General features: G+C 46.2%; 1 protein-coding gene across 16 annotated transcripts in view; it reads left to right on the forward strand.

Moving 5' to 3' along the window:
• LOC120898298 (heterogeneous nuclear ribonucleoprotein R) overlaps positions 1-18,874 on the forward strand; it is a 53,935-nt gene that overhangs the window by 12,179 nt on the left and 22,882 nt on the right. For 4 of the 16 annotated variants that reach the window (XM_040303940.1, XM_040303942.1, XM_040303943.1 and 1 more), the window contains 5 exons: positions 10,135-10,256; positions 10,346-10,539; positions 10,617-10,744; positions 10,857-11,098; positions 14,668-14,803. In XM_040303940.1, coding sequence (XP_040159874.1) covers positions 10,137-10,256; positions 10,346-10,539; positions 10,617-10,744; positions 10,857-11,098; positions 14,668-14,803 — 820 coding nt within the window. In that variant the 5' untranslated portion in view covers positions 10,135-10,136. Of the gene's footprint in view, positions 1-575; positions 705-794; positions 1,430-4,115; positions 4,636-6,491; positions 6,810-10,134; positions 10,257-10,345; positions 10,540-10,616; positions 10,745-10,856; positions 11,099-14,667; positions 14,804-16,889; positions 17,026-18,874 lie in introns of those variants that run through there. The other 12 variants (XR_005738645.1, XR_005738646.1, XM_040303952.1 and 9 more) reach the window with 8 other exon arrangements.

Below are 18,874 nucleotides of genomic sequence, written 5' to 3' on the forward strand. Positions count from 1 at the left end.
TCTGAGGGGGCGCGAGCTCCTCTCTGCTAGCCGGTGTGATTTATCCCTCTAAACCGCGGAACCCCGGAAGTCGCTAGGAGCAAACTAACACGAGGCCACAACACTATAAAACGGTTCAGTCTCGCCGGGTTCTGTTTTTTTCCTCTTCTCTCTTCTCTCTCTCTCTCCCATCATAAGGGCTCCACCCCACGGCCAGCCGGCGTGAATGTGGCATGTCGCTGGCGCATTGGCAGTGTGTGTGCCCTCTCACTGTCCCGCTCACACGCGCTTGCCGGTCGCGCGTATCATACGTACAAGCCCAGCCTGTGTGTGTGCGTTTATACTCGCTCACCGGCCACGCCGTATGTACACCGGGGCACACATCTGTATATGCAAAAAGTGCATCACATGCACATACAATTGCAATTGCTTGCGCGCGTGTACGAACGATGTGCCGGGAGCGAGCGCGCGCGCCTGCCTGGCCCCTTCCATTCCTTCCGTTCCGTTCGAAGCGGCTTCGTCTTTGCCGACGGCCACGACGACCACGACCACGACGACGACGTTCGTCATCTTCGGGCCCGGTACGATGCGGGCAGTACGGTTTTCTGCGCCCTTGCAGCTGCATGTGCATGCGGTGTGTGACTTTGGCTCTCGAACGTTACGCATCCCAAAACCGGCCGAACCCGATCATCAGCACTAGCGGCGGGCGCAAATCACACGGGGCGGTAAGGCTTCCTTCCTTTCTCCTTCCTTTGCTCCACCTAATCATCTAATCAGAGACGGGGAGCGGCAAAGAGTGTTGTATTCTTGTCTGTGTGTGTGTGTGTGTGTCAGTGTGCGTGCGTATATGTGCTCCCCTTCTAATCGTCGTCCATCTTTTTTGCTCGCGCGTTCGCCGATCATTTTCGAGCAGTTGCTCAAGCAGTGTGCGTCGAGCGCAAAGAAAAGAAACCCCAACCCGCATACACACAGTAGCATTTCCGCGAAAAACGGACAGAGCTCCTCCAGTCCGTAGCGCACGGTGGGCCGGTCGGTGTTTGCTGTGCTGTAGTTCTGGATCCGGTCCGGTACGCCTAAAAGTGCATGCATTAGAACGAAAAAAGTGCTTTGAGTAGTCGCGTGTGAAAGCTTCGAGCTTGTGATACCTTTGCAGGAAGCATATTGTTGGCAGACCGGTTCCAAACGCGGCTAGGCTAGGAAGATCAGCAGAACAGAGCACGTGTGTTTTCGCCGCGAGTGATCATTGCCGTTTGACAGTTCTTCTTCCATACCAAGAGAGAGAAAGAGAGAGAGAGAAGAAAAGGAGTTGTTGTGTCTACTAGGGAAAGATTTTCAAACGATTTCACGTTGAAGTGTCATATCCTTCATATCGGAATCTGAACATCCGGCTTTCAGTTCACGGCGGCATAAATACAGTTTGTGTGCGTGACTCTCCAAACCCGTCTTGAAGGTGAGATAGTGGGGATTGTGATACTAAAACGAGATGGATTCTGTTAGTCATAAATTAGTCAAAAACAGTGATACGCTTACCCTTGAGATGTTGATATCCAACGTCTGGTGTTCTATTCTTCGTTGTCGGTCTTTGGATAAGCACTGCTGGTGCCGCTTTTAAAGTTTTAAACCAAAAAACTGGAACTAGAAAATATCTTACACATTTGCAGCATTCTTTGTCTAAATGTTGTTACTTAAAGATGTCTGACTTCTTCATTAAAGTGCTGAAAGCTACTCTTGAATTACCAGGAAGTTGTTGTGAGTGATTTCATTCTATTCCCAAAATTCCTCGTTTTGAGTTACGGGTTTAAGACACTCGCTCTCCAATGATCCTAATCCTGGCGGAACTTGGCATGCCACATAAAGAACGCATTTTCATTGCAGTCTGCAACATTTTATATAAACTGAGCGTGTCGTATTCCTTCTACGCCGAAGGGGACAGCGGAAAAGGGGCAAAAGCGTTCTACTCATTAGACACGTCTTCTTATATCCTAAATGGTTATTTATCGACTAGAGACATAAATCGAATTTGAAAGTACGGAAGGGTGCGAAAACAGCTCCCCGCTCCTCCACCCTTTCATTCGGCTTCCTTCTTCGCCTAGCATCATCTTTGCAGACACTTCTGGTGTGAGAATGGGTGTTGCCGAGCAAGGCAGAAAAACATCATAAATCCTTTTCCCCCCTCCCCCAGGAAGCACGGGGCACGTGGAGTGGCAGTGTGTACCGGCGGTTCCAGGAAAGCCCGAAAAGCTGAACAAAACGAACCCGTTCCCGTTTCTGTCGTTTCCGGCATTTCCGGGACGATTTTTGAATTTTCTTCGAATAAATCGATGAACCGTTGGACGCTGGCTTGCTGGGTGGAGGGAGGCCTGAGGAATGCAATTTTCATGTTTCATGTTTGATGGTGTGCTGTATGTGTGTGTATTTCTGCTGCAATCACCACACTTTTCGCCCCTATTTGGCACAGGTTGCGCTGGCAGACGGCCAGTGCGATAGTGGAGCCGACCACAGAACTCCGAGTCTCTCTCTCTCACACACGCACACACACACACAGGGATGTCTCGTAGCATTGCCTCCACAATGCTTTCCCGTTCGCCACCACCCGCCAAAAGCAACAAAAGTCTCACCGGCTAAAAATATCGATTTTGTCTGCGCTTTTTAAATGCTGTGGAAAGAGGGCCGCCGCCACCGTCGCCATTCCATGTGCAGAAAAAGGTGGCTTCTGCTCCGCACCTGCACACACACACACACATGCACACCCGCTGCTTGGGTGGGTGGGGCACGACACACAGGCATCCCTCATCCGCTGGTGCGCGGCAGCCGTCGGCATCCACCGAAGGGCCCGAGCGGGCCTCAATGCCGTCTGGCCGTTGGGGTTGGTCATAGCCTTCGTGCACGTTGCCAGGACGCGTGTCGGCGATACGAGCGGGAGTGCGACTGAAATAGACAATAGATATAGCCAGTGTGTGTGTGTGTGTGTGTGTGTGTGTGTGTGTGTGTGTGACTCACACCAACATACACACACTCATGCCGTTTGCTTTTAGTGTGGTAGTAGACATCGTCGCCGTACACGGAAGCACTTACGTGTGGGTTCGTTGCTTAGTGTGTAGGATAGATATCCACGCCGCACCAGTCCAGTGGAGGTACGGTGGTCCCTTTTTCGCTCGTGCTGCTCCTTCCCGCTCATGTCCTACGCAATGTTCGGGTTTGGGAAAAGTCTCACCCTCTCGCCGGCTCGCCGGTTCCGTTGTGTGCGTGTGTCGGGAAAATTCCCGACCGTGGTGCGCATTTACCGCGTTGGGTAAGGGCGCCCAACTTCCCACACGTACTGACTGACAGGCTGACTCCTCGAGCCTGGCTGGCTGGCTGGCTGGCTGGCACGCTGTTTTCCGGGACGTCTCTTCCGGCTTGTGGAACCGTCTGGTGCGGAAGAGACGGGTGTGTCTTCGACGGCAGAAGGACGACGACGTCACACCGCTTGGTTTATCGCTCGCTGTCCCGTTTTTTTTACCCTGGTGTGAGTGCTTTCTCTGTGTGTGTAGGTGAGTACAGATGCACACAACTCGTGTACATAGCCAACACCACCAGCCACAGACAGGGTTCGTGCTCGCGTCCTTCCCGTGGGTGTTGCTCCGGTCGGGTAAGGGCGCACTCGGTGTGCGCCGGTTGCTTCCGGGTTTTCTTGCATTCCGTATGGGGGGAGAGAACGAGAGCATTGCGAAGAAAAATCGATTTATATACAGCTGACGAAGTTTTTCCCGGGAGCGCCCGACCCCAGGGGGGAGGGAAGGAAAACTTTTTTGCTCCTCTCTTTTCCTCTCTTGCTGTCACCCTCCTGTGACGGGGATGCGGTCGTTCGGCGCTTTGCTGCATGTTCATCCTTCGGCGCTCGCGCTTTCGCACCTGCAAACAGAAAACATGAAGCTTTTTTGTAATTAAAAGTATTCCTCTAACTTACCGTGAATTGTTTAAATTGCCACTTCCAATTGCGAAACGCACCAGAAAGAATTTCTGCAAACCACACACACACACACACGCACAGTGCTTACCATCAGTTGACAGCTCTGCTCTGCGTCTCCATGGCAACGAGGCTCGCCGGGTTTCGCGGAGACGGTTTCAGCCACACACCACGCAGTAAACATTGCGTCCAGCCGTACAGCCGACCAGTAAATTTCAGTGCAGTGAAGTAACGAGTACGGTACAGCATCGGTTCCAAATCTTTTTCGCGATTGTCATCTTCATCTCCGGACCTGTCCTGCCGCTGCTGCTGCTGCTGCTCCGGTGCAGCTTCATTGTTTCCGATGAAGTAAATTGCAACGTGTGCGTGTGTGTGAGCAGAAAACAGGAAAACACAGACTGGATGGACAGAGCTTGAAGCATTTCGATCTGCAAGCAGGACGCGTGAAGTCAAGACGTGAAGCAAAAAAAAAACGAAAAGCGATTTTAGTAAAAGAAGAGGGCACGTTAGGTTTTGTGTTTTGTGCAAAAAATTGTGTACCGAAGAGATTTGAAGAGCAAGAGGAACGGAGTAAATCAAGCGACATTTTAACGAGCGAAAGGAGCGCGATTGAAGACGAGTGCGAAGGAAGGCGAGGCGACAGATACTGGCATTCAACACCCACATTGCGACCATGAAAAAGCGATTGGATAGGCTGCGCAAATCTAGTAAGATTAATTCACTGGTACACCCCAGCACCGAAGTGGAGATTCTGACTCCGTTACTTTGCTGCATGTGATGTAACAAAGTGCCGGGGAGGGATGCTCGTTTGATCGTCTCCATAGGTTACTGTGTTGGCTCCTGTGGCCTTTGCTCGCTTGTGTGACCAAATTCAGTTTTAAAGAACAGTTAGTTTAAGCATCCCCCCCCCCTTTCGCAACTTCCACTCCATGTGTGTAGGAACAAAGTGTAGGCCATCATGTCGTCCCACCATGGGCTCGCGGTTTTTTTTTTCTTGTTAGCAAGAGCGAGACAGCCACAGCGAGAGGGAATGGTGAAACACAGTGCGCGAGAGCGCCAGCGGAAAACGGTCCACCGTGTTCGCGTTGCGTCACAGAATCGGGCGTCCAGAAGGTGAATAACCTTAGAAACACACACACACACGGCAAAGTTTCAGCGCTGTGCGTGTGTGTGTGTGCGTTAGAATTGAGGATCTTTTTCGCGTTCTGCGGGCGCGTTGTTTCTCGTTGCATCGTCCCTCGGTTAAGATCTCCCCATTCGCGTGCATGTGTGTTTTTCGCTCGCCATTCCCCACCCTTCGGTGTGAAAGGGATGCCAATAATCTAATGAAGCAACTTCAATCGACGCACACACAAAAAAACACAAAGCACGCCATTACAAACACCATCATCAGTTTGGGGGGAAACATTGAAACACTCTCTCACACACACACATACACACACAATCCATCAATAGCAATGTAGGAGGAATGGCGGTTTGGGGGGCACGGAGAAGCGCGCGCGGGGCTAGGTTGTTGGCCACGCGCGCGTCGTCGTTCGCGAAAGATAATTAGTTCGCAAAAATTTTCGCGAATCTCCCGGTTGGGGTTGGTTCGGTTTCTTCCTCTTGCTTTTCTTCCCCCCTAATCCGGGTGGAATACTTTGAACGCGCTCTCGCGATGCGCGAATTTCTTTGCGATTTTCTTACGTTGCGCTGCCCGTTGGCTTTCTTGCGATGGGCCGGGTGTAACGCGCTCGCGCGATATAGCACTGGTGGAACAAAGGACAGAGCAAGAGAGAGAGAGAGAAAGAGAGAGAGAGAGTGTGTGCGTGATTGGTGGTTAGAGGAAAAGAGGATCCAAACGGGAGTGAAGGTGTGTGCCTTCTCCGCTACCACGGTGAATCAAATCCATTTCCTCAGCCCCGGTTAGAAGCAGTGAAGACGGGATGAAGTAAGGGCGACACATTAAGGTTTTTTTGTTGCTGTGCCTTCCTGCTAGTGTATTCGGTGTACTGTGATCGCGGCATCAAAACGTTCAAACTTTTGTTTGAGAAAATCAGCTTTGCAAGCACAACTCCAACACCCCACTTCCTTTCGCCTATGTTGAGCACTTTTTATTGGGAAGAAATTTTGTGCATTATCGCCATTATCGTCACACTTTTGCCGTGTGTGCGCGGTTTGTGTTATCTGATAAATGTAATTCATATTGATCTCAGTTTTGCATCGCGTAGCAGAGTTTGCGAATTTGTGTGTGGGTGGGTCCCATTCCAAAAACCCCATTCCATGTAGAAGTGAGAAGTGTGTGAACAGTGAAGCACGGGCCCTTTTTTTGGTAAATAAAAAAAAAATAAAAAGGGCTACACGAGGAAACACCGTCATCGCTTCACTCACAGTGCGGCGGGTTAGTAATCGAAAAGGGGGGAGGTGGCGATGGTGGTGGGCCCCAGGGCAGGGAGATAGTGTGTGCACGCTCGCGTTATAGGGACAGCCGATCTCGTCCAACTCGCTGCCAGACGGTGACGGGCGGGCGCTACGTGTAGTGAGGATAGAACATGGTTGTGCCCCTGCGCAGTTTGCTGGCAGATTTGTACAGTTAATCGTGCTTTCCAAACCATAATATCCGTGCGATCGGGGGGATACTTGGAGCTGTAGGGACAGTGCACCGATATTCAATCACGGGCCCTTGGTAGTGTGAAGAGATACATCATTTTCAGTATGACATTACACAAAACGTTTCCCATCAGTCGACAAAAGTACCGTTTTCAAGAAGGATAGTGAATGTTGTATGCTACCCATTGTGTTCGTGACAGGGCAGTGTTTTGGGGCGGTGTAAATTCATAGAGGAGACAACCCTTACGCTTGACAGGCGGCGGAACCGCGTCCGTTTCTACGGTGCAACAAGGTGCTAATGAAAAACAAACAAAAAAGGATGCTCAACAGGAGTCAAAACGTTTTCGAAGCATTTTAAAACACCACACCATTGCCGTCACCCCCGATGACCAATAATCAAAGAAAACAGCGTATCTGAAGGTCATTAGACTTAAGTTTTTTGACCTCTCTTTTCATCCGTATCGTCGTGTCTCTGTGTGGGTGTCTGTGTGTATGTGTGCGTAGTTAGGCGTTGTACTACAACACCCCCAGTTTGATGATATATGTGCGCAAAATGACTGAGTGTGGTTGTGCTTCTGTGTACCATCATCTAATACTGCCACCCCACTGCCACAACCTTCTTTTGGTATGCCTGTGGTACACTCTTGCAATCGTGGTGGTTGAAAACGCACGCCGCAACAGTGTTTTATTTAAGCCAAGCTGTGCCGAATGCGTGATACACTTGAAGTGCGTAAAATACCCATCTGCAACACTTAAGTTACGGTGGAGCAAAAGATGTGATTGTTGCTGGGAAGATTCGATCAGTAATTTGCTAAAATGTTGCTTAAAAACACCATATTCTCTTGCCTCTTGGCCCGTGTGATCTGGTTTCGATGTGTTAGAAGCACTGTTGATTGTATGTGTGCGTGTTGAGTTGAACCAACACTAAGCTAATTTTGGGGCGGGCGAGCATCATCACCACCAACATATCAAACGGACACTCACGAGCAGGCTTAGAAACAGCTACAGCCAGCAAAATGTGCAACACAGTGTTTAAGCGCAATTTTTAGAAAAACTAAATCAAACTATTCATTCAACTAATTTTGTGCAAATAAATCCAACGACGATAAAACGATGGTTCGTCGCTTGCTCCGTTTAAGCCACATTCTAAGGCACCAGCACACATACACATACACCGCCATGCACAACGCATGAGTTCAACGGGAAGGAAGCAGGGTTGGAAATAGCCCGTTGCGCAAGTTTTTCGCAAACGAGCACACACTGCCCCGTTGGGGCTTGGTTTCACTTGTACGTGTGTGAGTGTGTGGTGGTGGTGGTGGTGGTGTGCAAAAAATCTATCGCGCTCTCACTCCTGCCACTCAAATTGTGCGAACGTGTACGCACTCAAACAGAAGAGCACATTTGGTAGGAAGCGGCACTCACGGAACTTCCCACTGCTGCCCCCATGTTGCGTCAGGGAAGAAACATCGCTTTTCTGTTAGAATTATTCGTAATTTATTTTAACACCAACACAAAGTATCACTTAGTTGTCACAAATATTGGATAATTTGCAATTGAAAGGAAGTTATCAGTATGAAGTATGAAGACAAAACTGATAATCGCACAAAGCCTGCAATCACACTGGCGCACACTGTGTTGACTTACAGGGTTTCCCACGATTTATTGGTCAGTTCCCATGATTTTTTGGTGCGTTCCCACGATTTTTTGGTCGTATCCCATAGATTTTTGGTTCGTTCCCATAATTTATTGGTATTTTCCGATTGGATATCAATACAATTGCACCAACAAATTCTGGGAAACGACCAAAAAACCGTGGGAACGCACCAAACAAACATGGGAACCCACCAAAAATTGATGGGAACCAACCAATAAATCGTGGGAAACCCTGTATGTGTTAATAACCTTGAAGCTGTTGATTGAAGAATTAATGGCAATGTTTGTTCAAAACCAATGTTTTAACGCTCCTTTAAGTTACCAAAAACAGCACTTTTCCCAGAAAAATCCACCCTAAATGCTACGGTTCACATTCGGCAACGGCACAAACCTCCTTTTCTAAACTAAACAGCTCAACACCATGCGATACACTGTGATCGTGCGTAGCGCACTGACACAGACACTGTTTTCACTTTCAAACCGCGCACGGTGTTCACACTCTGGCTTCGGACTGCCTGCCAACTCTACATACATTAGAGCAAACGCAAGAAAACGATGCGAAAAGTAGAGGCGAAGGTCAACCCGTCGCTGCGTTGTTTGCGGGCTGAGTTCGCAAAACCTCAACCGAACGCAACCGGCAACGACCACCACTTCATCGTCAGTGCGCGACTAGATTACTTTTGCACCGTCTCTTCTCCCCTCCTATATTTCAATCGAACCTAACCCAGAGACCTTGGCCTCGTTTTCGGGGCCGCCTGTGCCGAAATATGATTATTTGGCGCACGCACTCACACACAACAGCACCGGCCTCTCGACACACACAACACACACAGCAGACAGTAAAAGCATGCGTGTGCGAATCGCGAAACGCATCGCCGGTCGAAACGAGATGCGTGCGTACCCGTCTCGCACACTTGCAAGAGAGTCTCACTGTACAGAACGGGGATAGAAAAAAAATCGGCGATGCGAAAATCACACACAAAAAAACACGCAACGCACACAATCATCTTTTCGCCAAAAAAAAACCGCATGCGCAAAAAAAAGAAACGCCACAACACAACGCACCATCGCGCTTATCTCTCTTTCTCGCTCTCACTGTCAGGCCTGATCTAGGCCACCGCGTGCTAATCTATAGCACGCACCCGCTTGTCTACCACTACCATCAAATGCGTTGCGCACGCGGTACGCGTCACCGTTGACCTACTTTGCGAGGCGAGACGCGCGAATTTTTGCCTACGCACACACCGCATGGGACCGTCGCGAACGCAACGGCCCCTTTCTCTCTCTCTCTCTCGCTCTCTCGCTAGACACGCACAATCGATACGCTAGAGCTACACGCAACTGCACGATACCGCGCGTGCACAGCATCTCCTCGCGCAAAGCCGGGTGCGTGTACGCGTACACAAACGCAAGAGAGCGAGCGAGTGCGCGAGCGTGCGCGACGGTGTATCGCAATTTTTAAACACACTCACACACCGCCCGACTCTTTGTGTTGAGTAGGGGAGAGCGGGGTGTAGGGGTGCGTCGCATAGAGTTTGCAAAAAAGATCCACCGCGTGCGTGGAGAAAGAAAAGCACTTGCAGATGATGGTCGTTCGCACCGCGAGAATAGAGAAATAGTCGCGGACCACAGGGTTGCGTATCGAGAGAGCGCGCCGGCAGTGTACGCATGATGCGTGCCGCGTGTTGGATTTACGCTTGCCCGGTGGTCGCTCTCACGCTCGCCATACGGTCGCTCTCTTGCGCGCCGCGACTTGCTCTACTCTCGCTGTCAGTGATCATCAGATGCTTTTTCGGGTGCTTCCTACAAACTGAACTTGATGATGTTGACGCTATCCTAGATTATTTTTCATGTTCCGCTGATTTACATAGGGAATTCTGAAAACTAAACATTGCTTCGTTTTATTTTAAACCGCTCCGTTTTAAACAAAATTTAACTATTTTCTCTTTTACTTTGCTTCACAGAAATGGCCGAAGGTAATGGTGAGGTTGTAGAAGAGATGGCAAATCAAAAATCAGGCGAGGGTGGCGACGGCGAACGAACGCAGGACTACTCAAAGCTGCTGGAATATGGACTACATAAGATGGTGAGTAGTTGCCCTGCGGTGCTTTCCGGCATTATTGTTCCCCCGGGTTCAAGTCTTCATTCCATATGCTCTTACCTTCATCCGTACAGGTTGCCGGCCGGTTGGACGACATCTACAAAACGGGCAAGCTGGCCCACTCGGAACTAGATGAGCGGGCGTTGGATGCGCTGAAGGAATTCCATGTAGAAGGTGCCTTGGACGTACTGGACCAGTTCCTAGACTCAAACCTCGAACATGTGTCGAACAAATCGGCGTTCCTCTGCGGTGTCATGAAAACGTACAGGTAACTAAGCGTCACAGCTCTCCATCTTAGCATAATTTGCACTGATTGTTAACGCATTACCGTTCATGCTTCCGCAGACAAAAAGTGCGGGCCACGCAACAAGGACAACCGGCACCTGCAGTCACAGTACAAGCGAAGGGGCCCGACGAGGAGAAAATTAAAGCAATTCTCGAACGAACAGGCTACACATTGGACGTCACCACAGGTATGTTGGAGAGTGTACTGGTAGTGTACTGGTGCGGTCTCTTACCAAGCACGCTAACACTTTTCGATTGCTTCTCCCTTTCTTCCCTTTCTCCGTATTCCGCACCCGACAGGACAGCGCAAGTACGGTGGGCCACCGCCAAACTGGACGGGCAACACGCCCGGCAACGGTTGCGAGGTGTTCTGTGGCAAAATACCAAAAGATATGTACGAGGACGAGCTGATCCCGCTGTTCGAGAAGTGTGGCAAGATCTGGGACCTCCGGCTAATGATGGACCCGATGACCGGCACCAACCGGGGTTACGCCTTCGTTACCTTCACCTCACGGGATGCGGCCTCGAACGCCGTACGGGAGGTAAGTTGTTTTGTTGTGTTTCCGATTTCCGACGACCCATCGTCGGCTCCCCCGGCGGCGGAGACCGCCCGGCCATTTGTGGCCGCGCTCCCCTCACTCGGGCGTACAGTGTGGTTCAAGTTTTACATGTCCGATTATTACAACCTTACCACACCACCGACTCCCCCATTTACTCCCTCTATACAACCACATCTGTTCGCTCCTCTTCGAGACTCTTCTTGTTTGTTTATCCCATATTCCCTGCTCAACCCTATTAGCTCCCCCCTGTGCCGTTTGGTAAATACTATGTATCCTTTTAGTTCGTTATGTTGTAGTACGCCTGTATTGTTTTAGTTTTTGTTAAGCACACAACTACAAGCTTCATTTTAAGTTATGTTCCTACCAACTGTCGCCTGTCCTTCAAACCCACTCCTTGATGCCATTTTTCGTGTTATGTTTATTGTCCTTTTCCTTATATTTCCCTCCTCGTGCTCCTTATTTTGTAGTATGTTCCTACCTTCCAGCCATGTAGTTACCGTTAATATAATTTTGCACACAAAAAAAAGAAACAAACCTCTTTCTCTCTCTCCCCCAATTCCCCACCCGGCGGCGTACCTTACTAATATCTATCGAAAGATAAGAGTATGTAGTTCGTTTTATATAGTTTTAACTGCAAATAACCACCAAACACAACAAACATCGTTCTTTTGTTTTGCAACCAATGTTTGGCCAGTGCAAAATTTTCACCCATCCGGTTAATTGATGCTTTAAATTGATGCAACAAATGATGCAAACAAAAAAAAGCTAGCGACAAAAGCAAAAAATATCCCCTATAACATTATGCAATGGTGGACTCTTCTGTTTTACAATGATGGTGTTGAGTAGAGGTGATTGGTATTTATTTATTCATAGTTATCTGAATGTATGTCGTTGTTTACTGGTAGAGAAAAAAAAAACAAGCACTACAGTGGGTTATCTCTCTCTCTCTTGCCCTTGTTTGTGTTACGGCTTCACACAATTAAACCATACATATATAGCACACACAGATACACCCCTGCTCCAACATTTGGCACTGCTGAATAAAACAATTGGAATCTGATTGGAACAAAAGTCAAACGAATCTTTTTGAGCGGCCCCTCAAACCAAATCATAACCGAACGGAGGTGATTAACTGAGCTTCATTGAACAGGAAAGGTTCTCATCGGCTACATGTTTGACGATTCTCGTGACAAATCCGTCCCAGTGTTTTCGTACACTACAATTGATAGTATTAGAATGTTTACCTTCACTCGATCGTTTATTTTCCTTTAAACTCCAATACTATCGTTTAACTTTTGCATATCGTTGTTATATTTTGGACGACGTTTACGACCTTCTAACCTTGCATCGAGGTAACGGTACTTTACCGTTAGTTGACTTGTTTGTTGATGTATCCCTTCAACCGCCTCCATATGCCTATTGCACTTTCTGCAAGATGGCTATGCACCCTGGGAAGGGAAAACGGTTAGCACGTGCTGCTTTCTCCACTGACTGCTCTTCTTTACCGTTGCGTGTGGGGATGAGCTATGGAGCCGCACCATCTGTATCCTGTTGCATTTGAATTGCATATGGCACCTGGCCGATCCGTCGTTTGTCACGTTTCTCGCGCAACCGAAAACACTCTTTTAAGAAGCAAAAACGCATCCGACGCTCCCCTCCGCAACATGGCGCGGTTGATCATCGAGCAATGTCGAGCACACTTTCATCGACTTGCCTCCACGTATCGGTCTTCCGCTTTTAGTGAGGCGCACGTGCATCGCACACGCCTCGAGAGATGGGGAACAGAAGGGCACAAAGAGGATGGTCCAAAAATATGATTAATCCCATAGCAACACGTCGCACAGGATGCGTTTTAATGCCAACCGGATCGGGCGCGAGCGATCCCTTTTTTCTTGACGCACACCGATCCACGCGTCGACCGGAAGATATCGATCACACACCAACACCGCTGCCACTATCAGCTGCTGCTACCACGACGCTACCTATTCAAGCCGAAACAAATACGATTTCCGCATCCTTTCCCGTTCTTGAGGGCGTGCTCTGGTGCTGATGAAATAACGGTATCCAAAAACGTCCTTCATCTCTCCCTTTCCCCGTCTTCGTCACATACACACACACACATACGCTTCGGTTCAGTCATGCTGCGTAGAACCCCCATTACTTTCGTTTCTGTGTTTCAAGGCCTGTGCAAGCCATCGTTACGGCCCAGGAAAGGAAATGTGCGCGTGTCCAACAACCCGCTTTCCTCTTTCTCTCCCACCCCTTTGTTCTAAAATGCACATGCACTTCCGATGAAGACGCAAAAAGTAACGGAGCTATCGCGCGCGTGTGTGTGTGTGTGTGCTCGGGTGTGTCTGTATGGGGGCTGGTGGACACAACAACCCCATACGTTAGTAATCGGTTCCGGTGGCAACAGTTCTCTGAACCCTCCGAGGAGAAAGGTTGCATACGATCGCTAACTTTCTCCCAACCTTTGGCTCGGGCCCGCTGAACAGCTGCCGGGGTCACTGCCGTGCACTGCCTGCTGCTGCTGCTGCTGCTGCTGTTGTTGTTGCCACTGTCATTTGTGCTGCAGTGTTGCAATTTTGCCTCCTATTTTTTTCGTTTTGGGGCCATTAAGAATTGCAAATGATTGCTGATCGGTTTTTGTACCGTTCTTTTGTATTTTCTTTTTTGTTTATTTGCCGGGAGCCATTTTTAGCTACGCCGGGGGCTATAAATGCTTTTATTTGGATGGATACAGCTGCATTTTTCTGGACCGGGTGCAGTTGATTGCACCGCTTCTGCAGCTACATTATCCGTTTCTGTCCTGTCTGTTTTCGTGTGCCATGGTGTTACCAGATGGTTGTCTATCGATGCAGAAGCAGAAGAAAAATGTGATCGTTAACATGCAAACATCAACACACAGCTTAATATTTCGTACAAGTTTTTTTTTTACATATAATGCAAAAACATCTATTCGCTTTGGTACGGAGCAGTGTAATGTTAGATATCCCCTCGCAAAATTAGAAATATTGTGTAAAGTAATTCTTTAGATTATTGGGATTATTGAATGTTCTATCTATTTCACTCAAGCATGATCATTAATTGTTTCCGAATTTCCTCTTACTATTGTAAGTATTGTTTGAAAAAGTTGTTTCTAGTGCCCTAGACGAGATCTTACTGTTAACGTTTACTTTCTCCACTATCTATGAACTGATAAAACACAACTGATAATTGATCGTTTTAGTTACGCTTTAGGAATGTGTATATTATCATAGACGCGTCGTCTCTCTAATTGCTTTCCACTACGTTTCTCTGTACACAAGCGATTAGACACACTTAGGTTATCATTTTTCCTTCCATCCTACGCAATCAGTTCAAAATTTATTCCCCATCCAACTCCCTTCCTCGATATTATTGCCCTGACTACATTTTCTCCACACCTCCCAACGCCTCCTGATTGGTCTCGTACGTCTGATGCCGGATCCGTCCGGGCACACCAATTCGGTCAAAATTGTTACATCTTTTTTGTTCACCACATTATTTTTTTCATATCTGTTACCCCACAGCTCAATAATTATGAAATAAAGCCCGGCAATTGTTTGAAAATAAATGTAAGCGTGCCGAATCTGCGCCTCTTTGTAGGCAACATACCTAAATCTAAAGGAAAAGAAGAGATTTTAGATGAATTTGGTAAACTAACAGGTAAATCATGCTCAAAATTATCTTATTTCTTTGTTTATTTTTTTCATTCTTTATTCTTCACTTCTTTACTTGTACTAAACACCTTTTACTTTGTTTTATATTTTATCTTCGTTTCCTCCGTTTTGTTTTTTAATGTTGAGTTTTTATTACATTTTATACACTTTTTCTTTACTATGTTTTCGGATTATTATTTTGCATTATGAAAATCGGAAACGATGACTACCGTTTACAGTGACGGGCCCGGTTCCGACATAGTAAAGAATTGCCTCGCGCGTTCAAGTCTTATGCGAATGCTTATTTTCAGCAGTTACGACCTATACCATACGACGACAATTGTGATGCCACCGGGGCATTTATGGTATCGGAAATTTCAAGCACAAAAATATTTTGAGAACAACCGATCACGCAAAAAACAGTTTACAATACAGTTGAATATATTCTACCGCAAGCGGATCTCTTACGAGTGACTGTTTTTGAAGAGTTATTAAAATCGCTGGCTTCTATCACGATCTTATTGCAAATAACATCGTGAGCTTTTCCATTCTAAGGCCACATTCAATCAGTCAAACATGCTTAGTTTTGGTTTCTTGCAAGCTTTTGCATTTGCAAACTGCTGTATCCAATCTACACATCATAATCGTTTCTTTCCATCAAACAACTTCAACCACTTCTACTAGCCAACAGCTTTTCTTGAGAACTTTCATGCTCAAAAGGGTTAAAGTGAATCTCCACACGGTTTACGATCGGCAATCGACCAAAGCGACCTTCTTCAACGTAGCTTAAAATTCTCATCTCCAGTGCCCAATGGTTTTGTTTGTATCTTCGCAAGAAGTCTCTTACACCCACACACAACAGTGGTAGTGCGTACTGTGTTTTGTGTTACTTTGTTCATCGCCGATATGTTTCTAATCCGCTGCAGCATACATTCATCCTATTCGCCTCACTCGTACCACAACACATCATCATCATCGACCATTTACCACCACTAATTTGTAATTAATGTTCACAGTCAAACATCCATCTTGCCTTCATGTCGCATTTACAACTGCAACAAAGGATTTATTTTTTTAAATGCAATTTTTATGTGTTTTGTGTCATTTCGTTTTAACGATTGTACGATTATTTTTGCACTGTTTCTTTTTGTTTTGCGTAACATATCTGTGCGTAACAATGAACAATTGTGTTCTAACAACAGTTATCGTTGTTTCTCGCTCATGGACTGTATTTTATGCTTCCATTCTACTCATCTGGTGTTTCGATTCGCTCTCGTTTTAATGGCGTATCTTTGTGAACACTCATCTCCAGTCATTATATTCAAAATACAAATACAAAAATAAAGCAACCAAAGAGGATGTATACACCAATTGAAAGTGTCGCCAAGCTCGAACCACAAAACAGTAATTTGCAAACTGTGGTGTGCGCGTTATGTATGAACTATTACTACTATCTCGCATTGCATTGCTTTTACATTTACGTTCTACACTCATCTCATTACTCTCCATCATACAATCGACAGCAGAATACCATCAGCTAAAAGCTCTATCCTTTCCATTCCATAAAAAAACCATTCCATAGCCATTCCATTTTGTTTTGTTTTCGTTGTTTTAAAAGTATTTCCTCACGAACCATTTCCATGTCGTGACAGACGGCCTTATGATTTGTTATCAAACCATCCATTTTTTGTTATCGCATTGGCATAAACGTCTTAACATGTACAATTGCTTTTATCACAACCTCGCTCGGGGTTGTCATGTCGTGTGTTTATTTTTATTTTACTTTATCCATTCCATGGTCCATCATTTTATGATTTTATCGCTTCGAAATATGCACTCCATAACAGTACACTGCTAGAAATAAAGTTCTTGTTACCACCCCCCTCGCCCTGAAACTCACACCCCTCTGCTCTACCCGTTCAACATAATATTGGTATTTTTCTTAAAGCCTCCAGAGAACTTACCGCAAAAGCAGCAAACGATCTATTTACCTCAGCAGTGAATGAAATCTCTGTCTCTCTCTCTTTCTTCCAAAACCAACAACAATAAAAACCAAAACCAACTTCACCGCGATAATCCGCTTCCTCCTCCAGCTGAATGATTATGAAATTCGGAATGGCAAAAAGATTGGTGTCACGATATCGTTTAACAATCACCGACTCTTTGTCGGCAATATTCCTAAGAATAGAGATCGCGATGAGTTGTTAGAGGAATTTGCTAAACATGCACGTAAGTTTCAACCACGTTCGAACCCCCCGAACTAGGGGAAATAAGACTTTTCCCTTCGTTTCTCCTATTAAAGTTAGTGTACACTTTGATTGAGAGCGCAGCTTATTATTAACTCTAAATCGACCAGACCTAGCTAAAGATATGTAGAGCACAACGCAACCTTAAATAGAGAAATCAACCAAACGAACAAAACATCACAACAACTACGACGAGAGGAAAATGTTGACGTTCTGTTGCCTATTTGAACATTGGATGCGTGTGGTAGAATTTGGAATTGGCATAACTTTTTTAAGAAAGCACGACGGTTTTGTTGTTACATTCATTTTCTCCTTTCAAACTACAAACGGCTCGTAGAGTATATTTGGCATCTCAGACGCAAACAAAACAACCCCTAAAATCTGCTGTTCGAGAAAACAACAATAACAAATGCATTGTCTATCTTCTTACAGGAAAATTACAAACTTACCAAAAACTCTGTCTCTCTCTCCTGCAACCTCCTAATCTGTAGCGTAATACACTAAACTGTCCGCTGACTGCTCACAAAATCATCTTTTGCGAGTCTTGCGAGTCTAGATCACAAACCACACCCACAACCCCCATTGGCGATCGGATTGGCACATGTCGGATTTTTCGATTGTTGTTTTCTTGTTTCATTGCATTTGCCATAGTTTGGTTTTTGTTTTACCGTTTCTTTGCTGGTTTTTATTGGATCGAATGCTTTTTAATTGGTTTTATTCACATTATATTCAATTGGTTTTTTTGCAACAAGTACAGAGTTAAGGTATACATAAGATCATGCAATTGGGATACTACCATGAACGACGAAAAACCAACCGTTAATAGCCACGTGTGTGTGTGTTGTAAGCGTGCTATGGATTTTTGTACTTATTGTTTTGCTGTGGTGTGAGTATCTGAGCTGTGTGATAAATATTGTGTGCTTGACTTTTCAGAGTTGAAAAAAAGAATGATTATGCGGAATGCATTCCGACCTTCTTTCTCTTGCCCTTTTCCCTTGCTTGCTGCCAACCAAATCTTGCATCCATTGCGTCACCTTTAGCTCACATAATATGCGCCCCCTGCTTCACTTGGTTTTTCGTCGTTCATGCTACGTCACCCTATATTTGATGTGTTTATTGTGCGCGTGTGTTCTCAAAATTTGTATGCAAAATTTGAAATTTCTTGTTAAAACTGCAAATTGCAAACACGGAATTAGCTGCACGAATCATCGCGTGCGGTAATGCGCCAAATGCACGTGATAATTCGGGCACAAAATCCTAGTATAATAAAGATAGAAAATCGTTTGCACAAAACTATTACAACTGTTAAAATTACCACCACTACTACTACCACTACTACTAGCCAACGAAACAAAATGACAGTAGGTAGAAATTGTTCTCTGCGACGATGCAGTGGAATGGAATGGAAGATACTAGTGTAAATTCAAAATTTCCATCCCCTCAGTTCTGTAGCTTCACAATTTCGACATAAAAGAGCATCTGAAAAAATAATCTAAACCAAAACTCTTACAAAACCCAAAAATAAAAAAAAAAACCATATTCAAATTCATTTGCCAAAATCATACAAAAACAAGATTATTAACGCCAGTCCCGCACTGCAGCGAGCACTGCCGCTGGCATTACCCAATTTGCTGTGTGGAATTGTTGGACAATCTGATACGAGTGCAATAATTGGACATTGCTTGTGGAACACAATTATGTTCGATTGAGAAGCTTTCAATTGGAAAACCTTTTCGGCAATCCTAGAATTGTCTGGCTACAGTACCAAACCAACCGAAGACTCCGCTGTGAATGAATCGGAACCGTCCCTTAGTTTCCTCTGATGTTAATGT

This window comes from Anopheles arabiensis, chromosome 2 (assembly GCF_016920715.1).
Source record: "Anopheles arabiensis isolate DONGOLA chromosome 2, AaraD3, whole genome shotgun sequence".
In the NCBI taxonomy this organism is placed as follows: Eukaryota; Metazoa; Arthropoda; class Insecta; order Diptera; family Culicidae; genus Anopheles; species Anopheles arabiensis.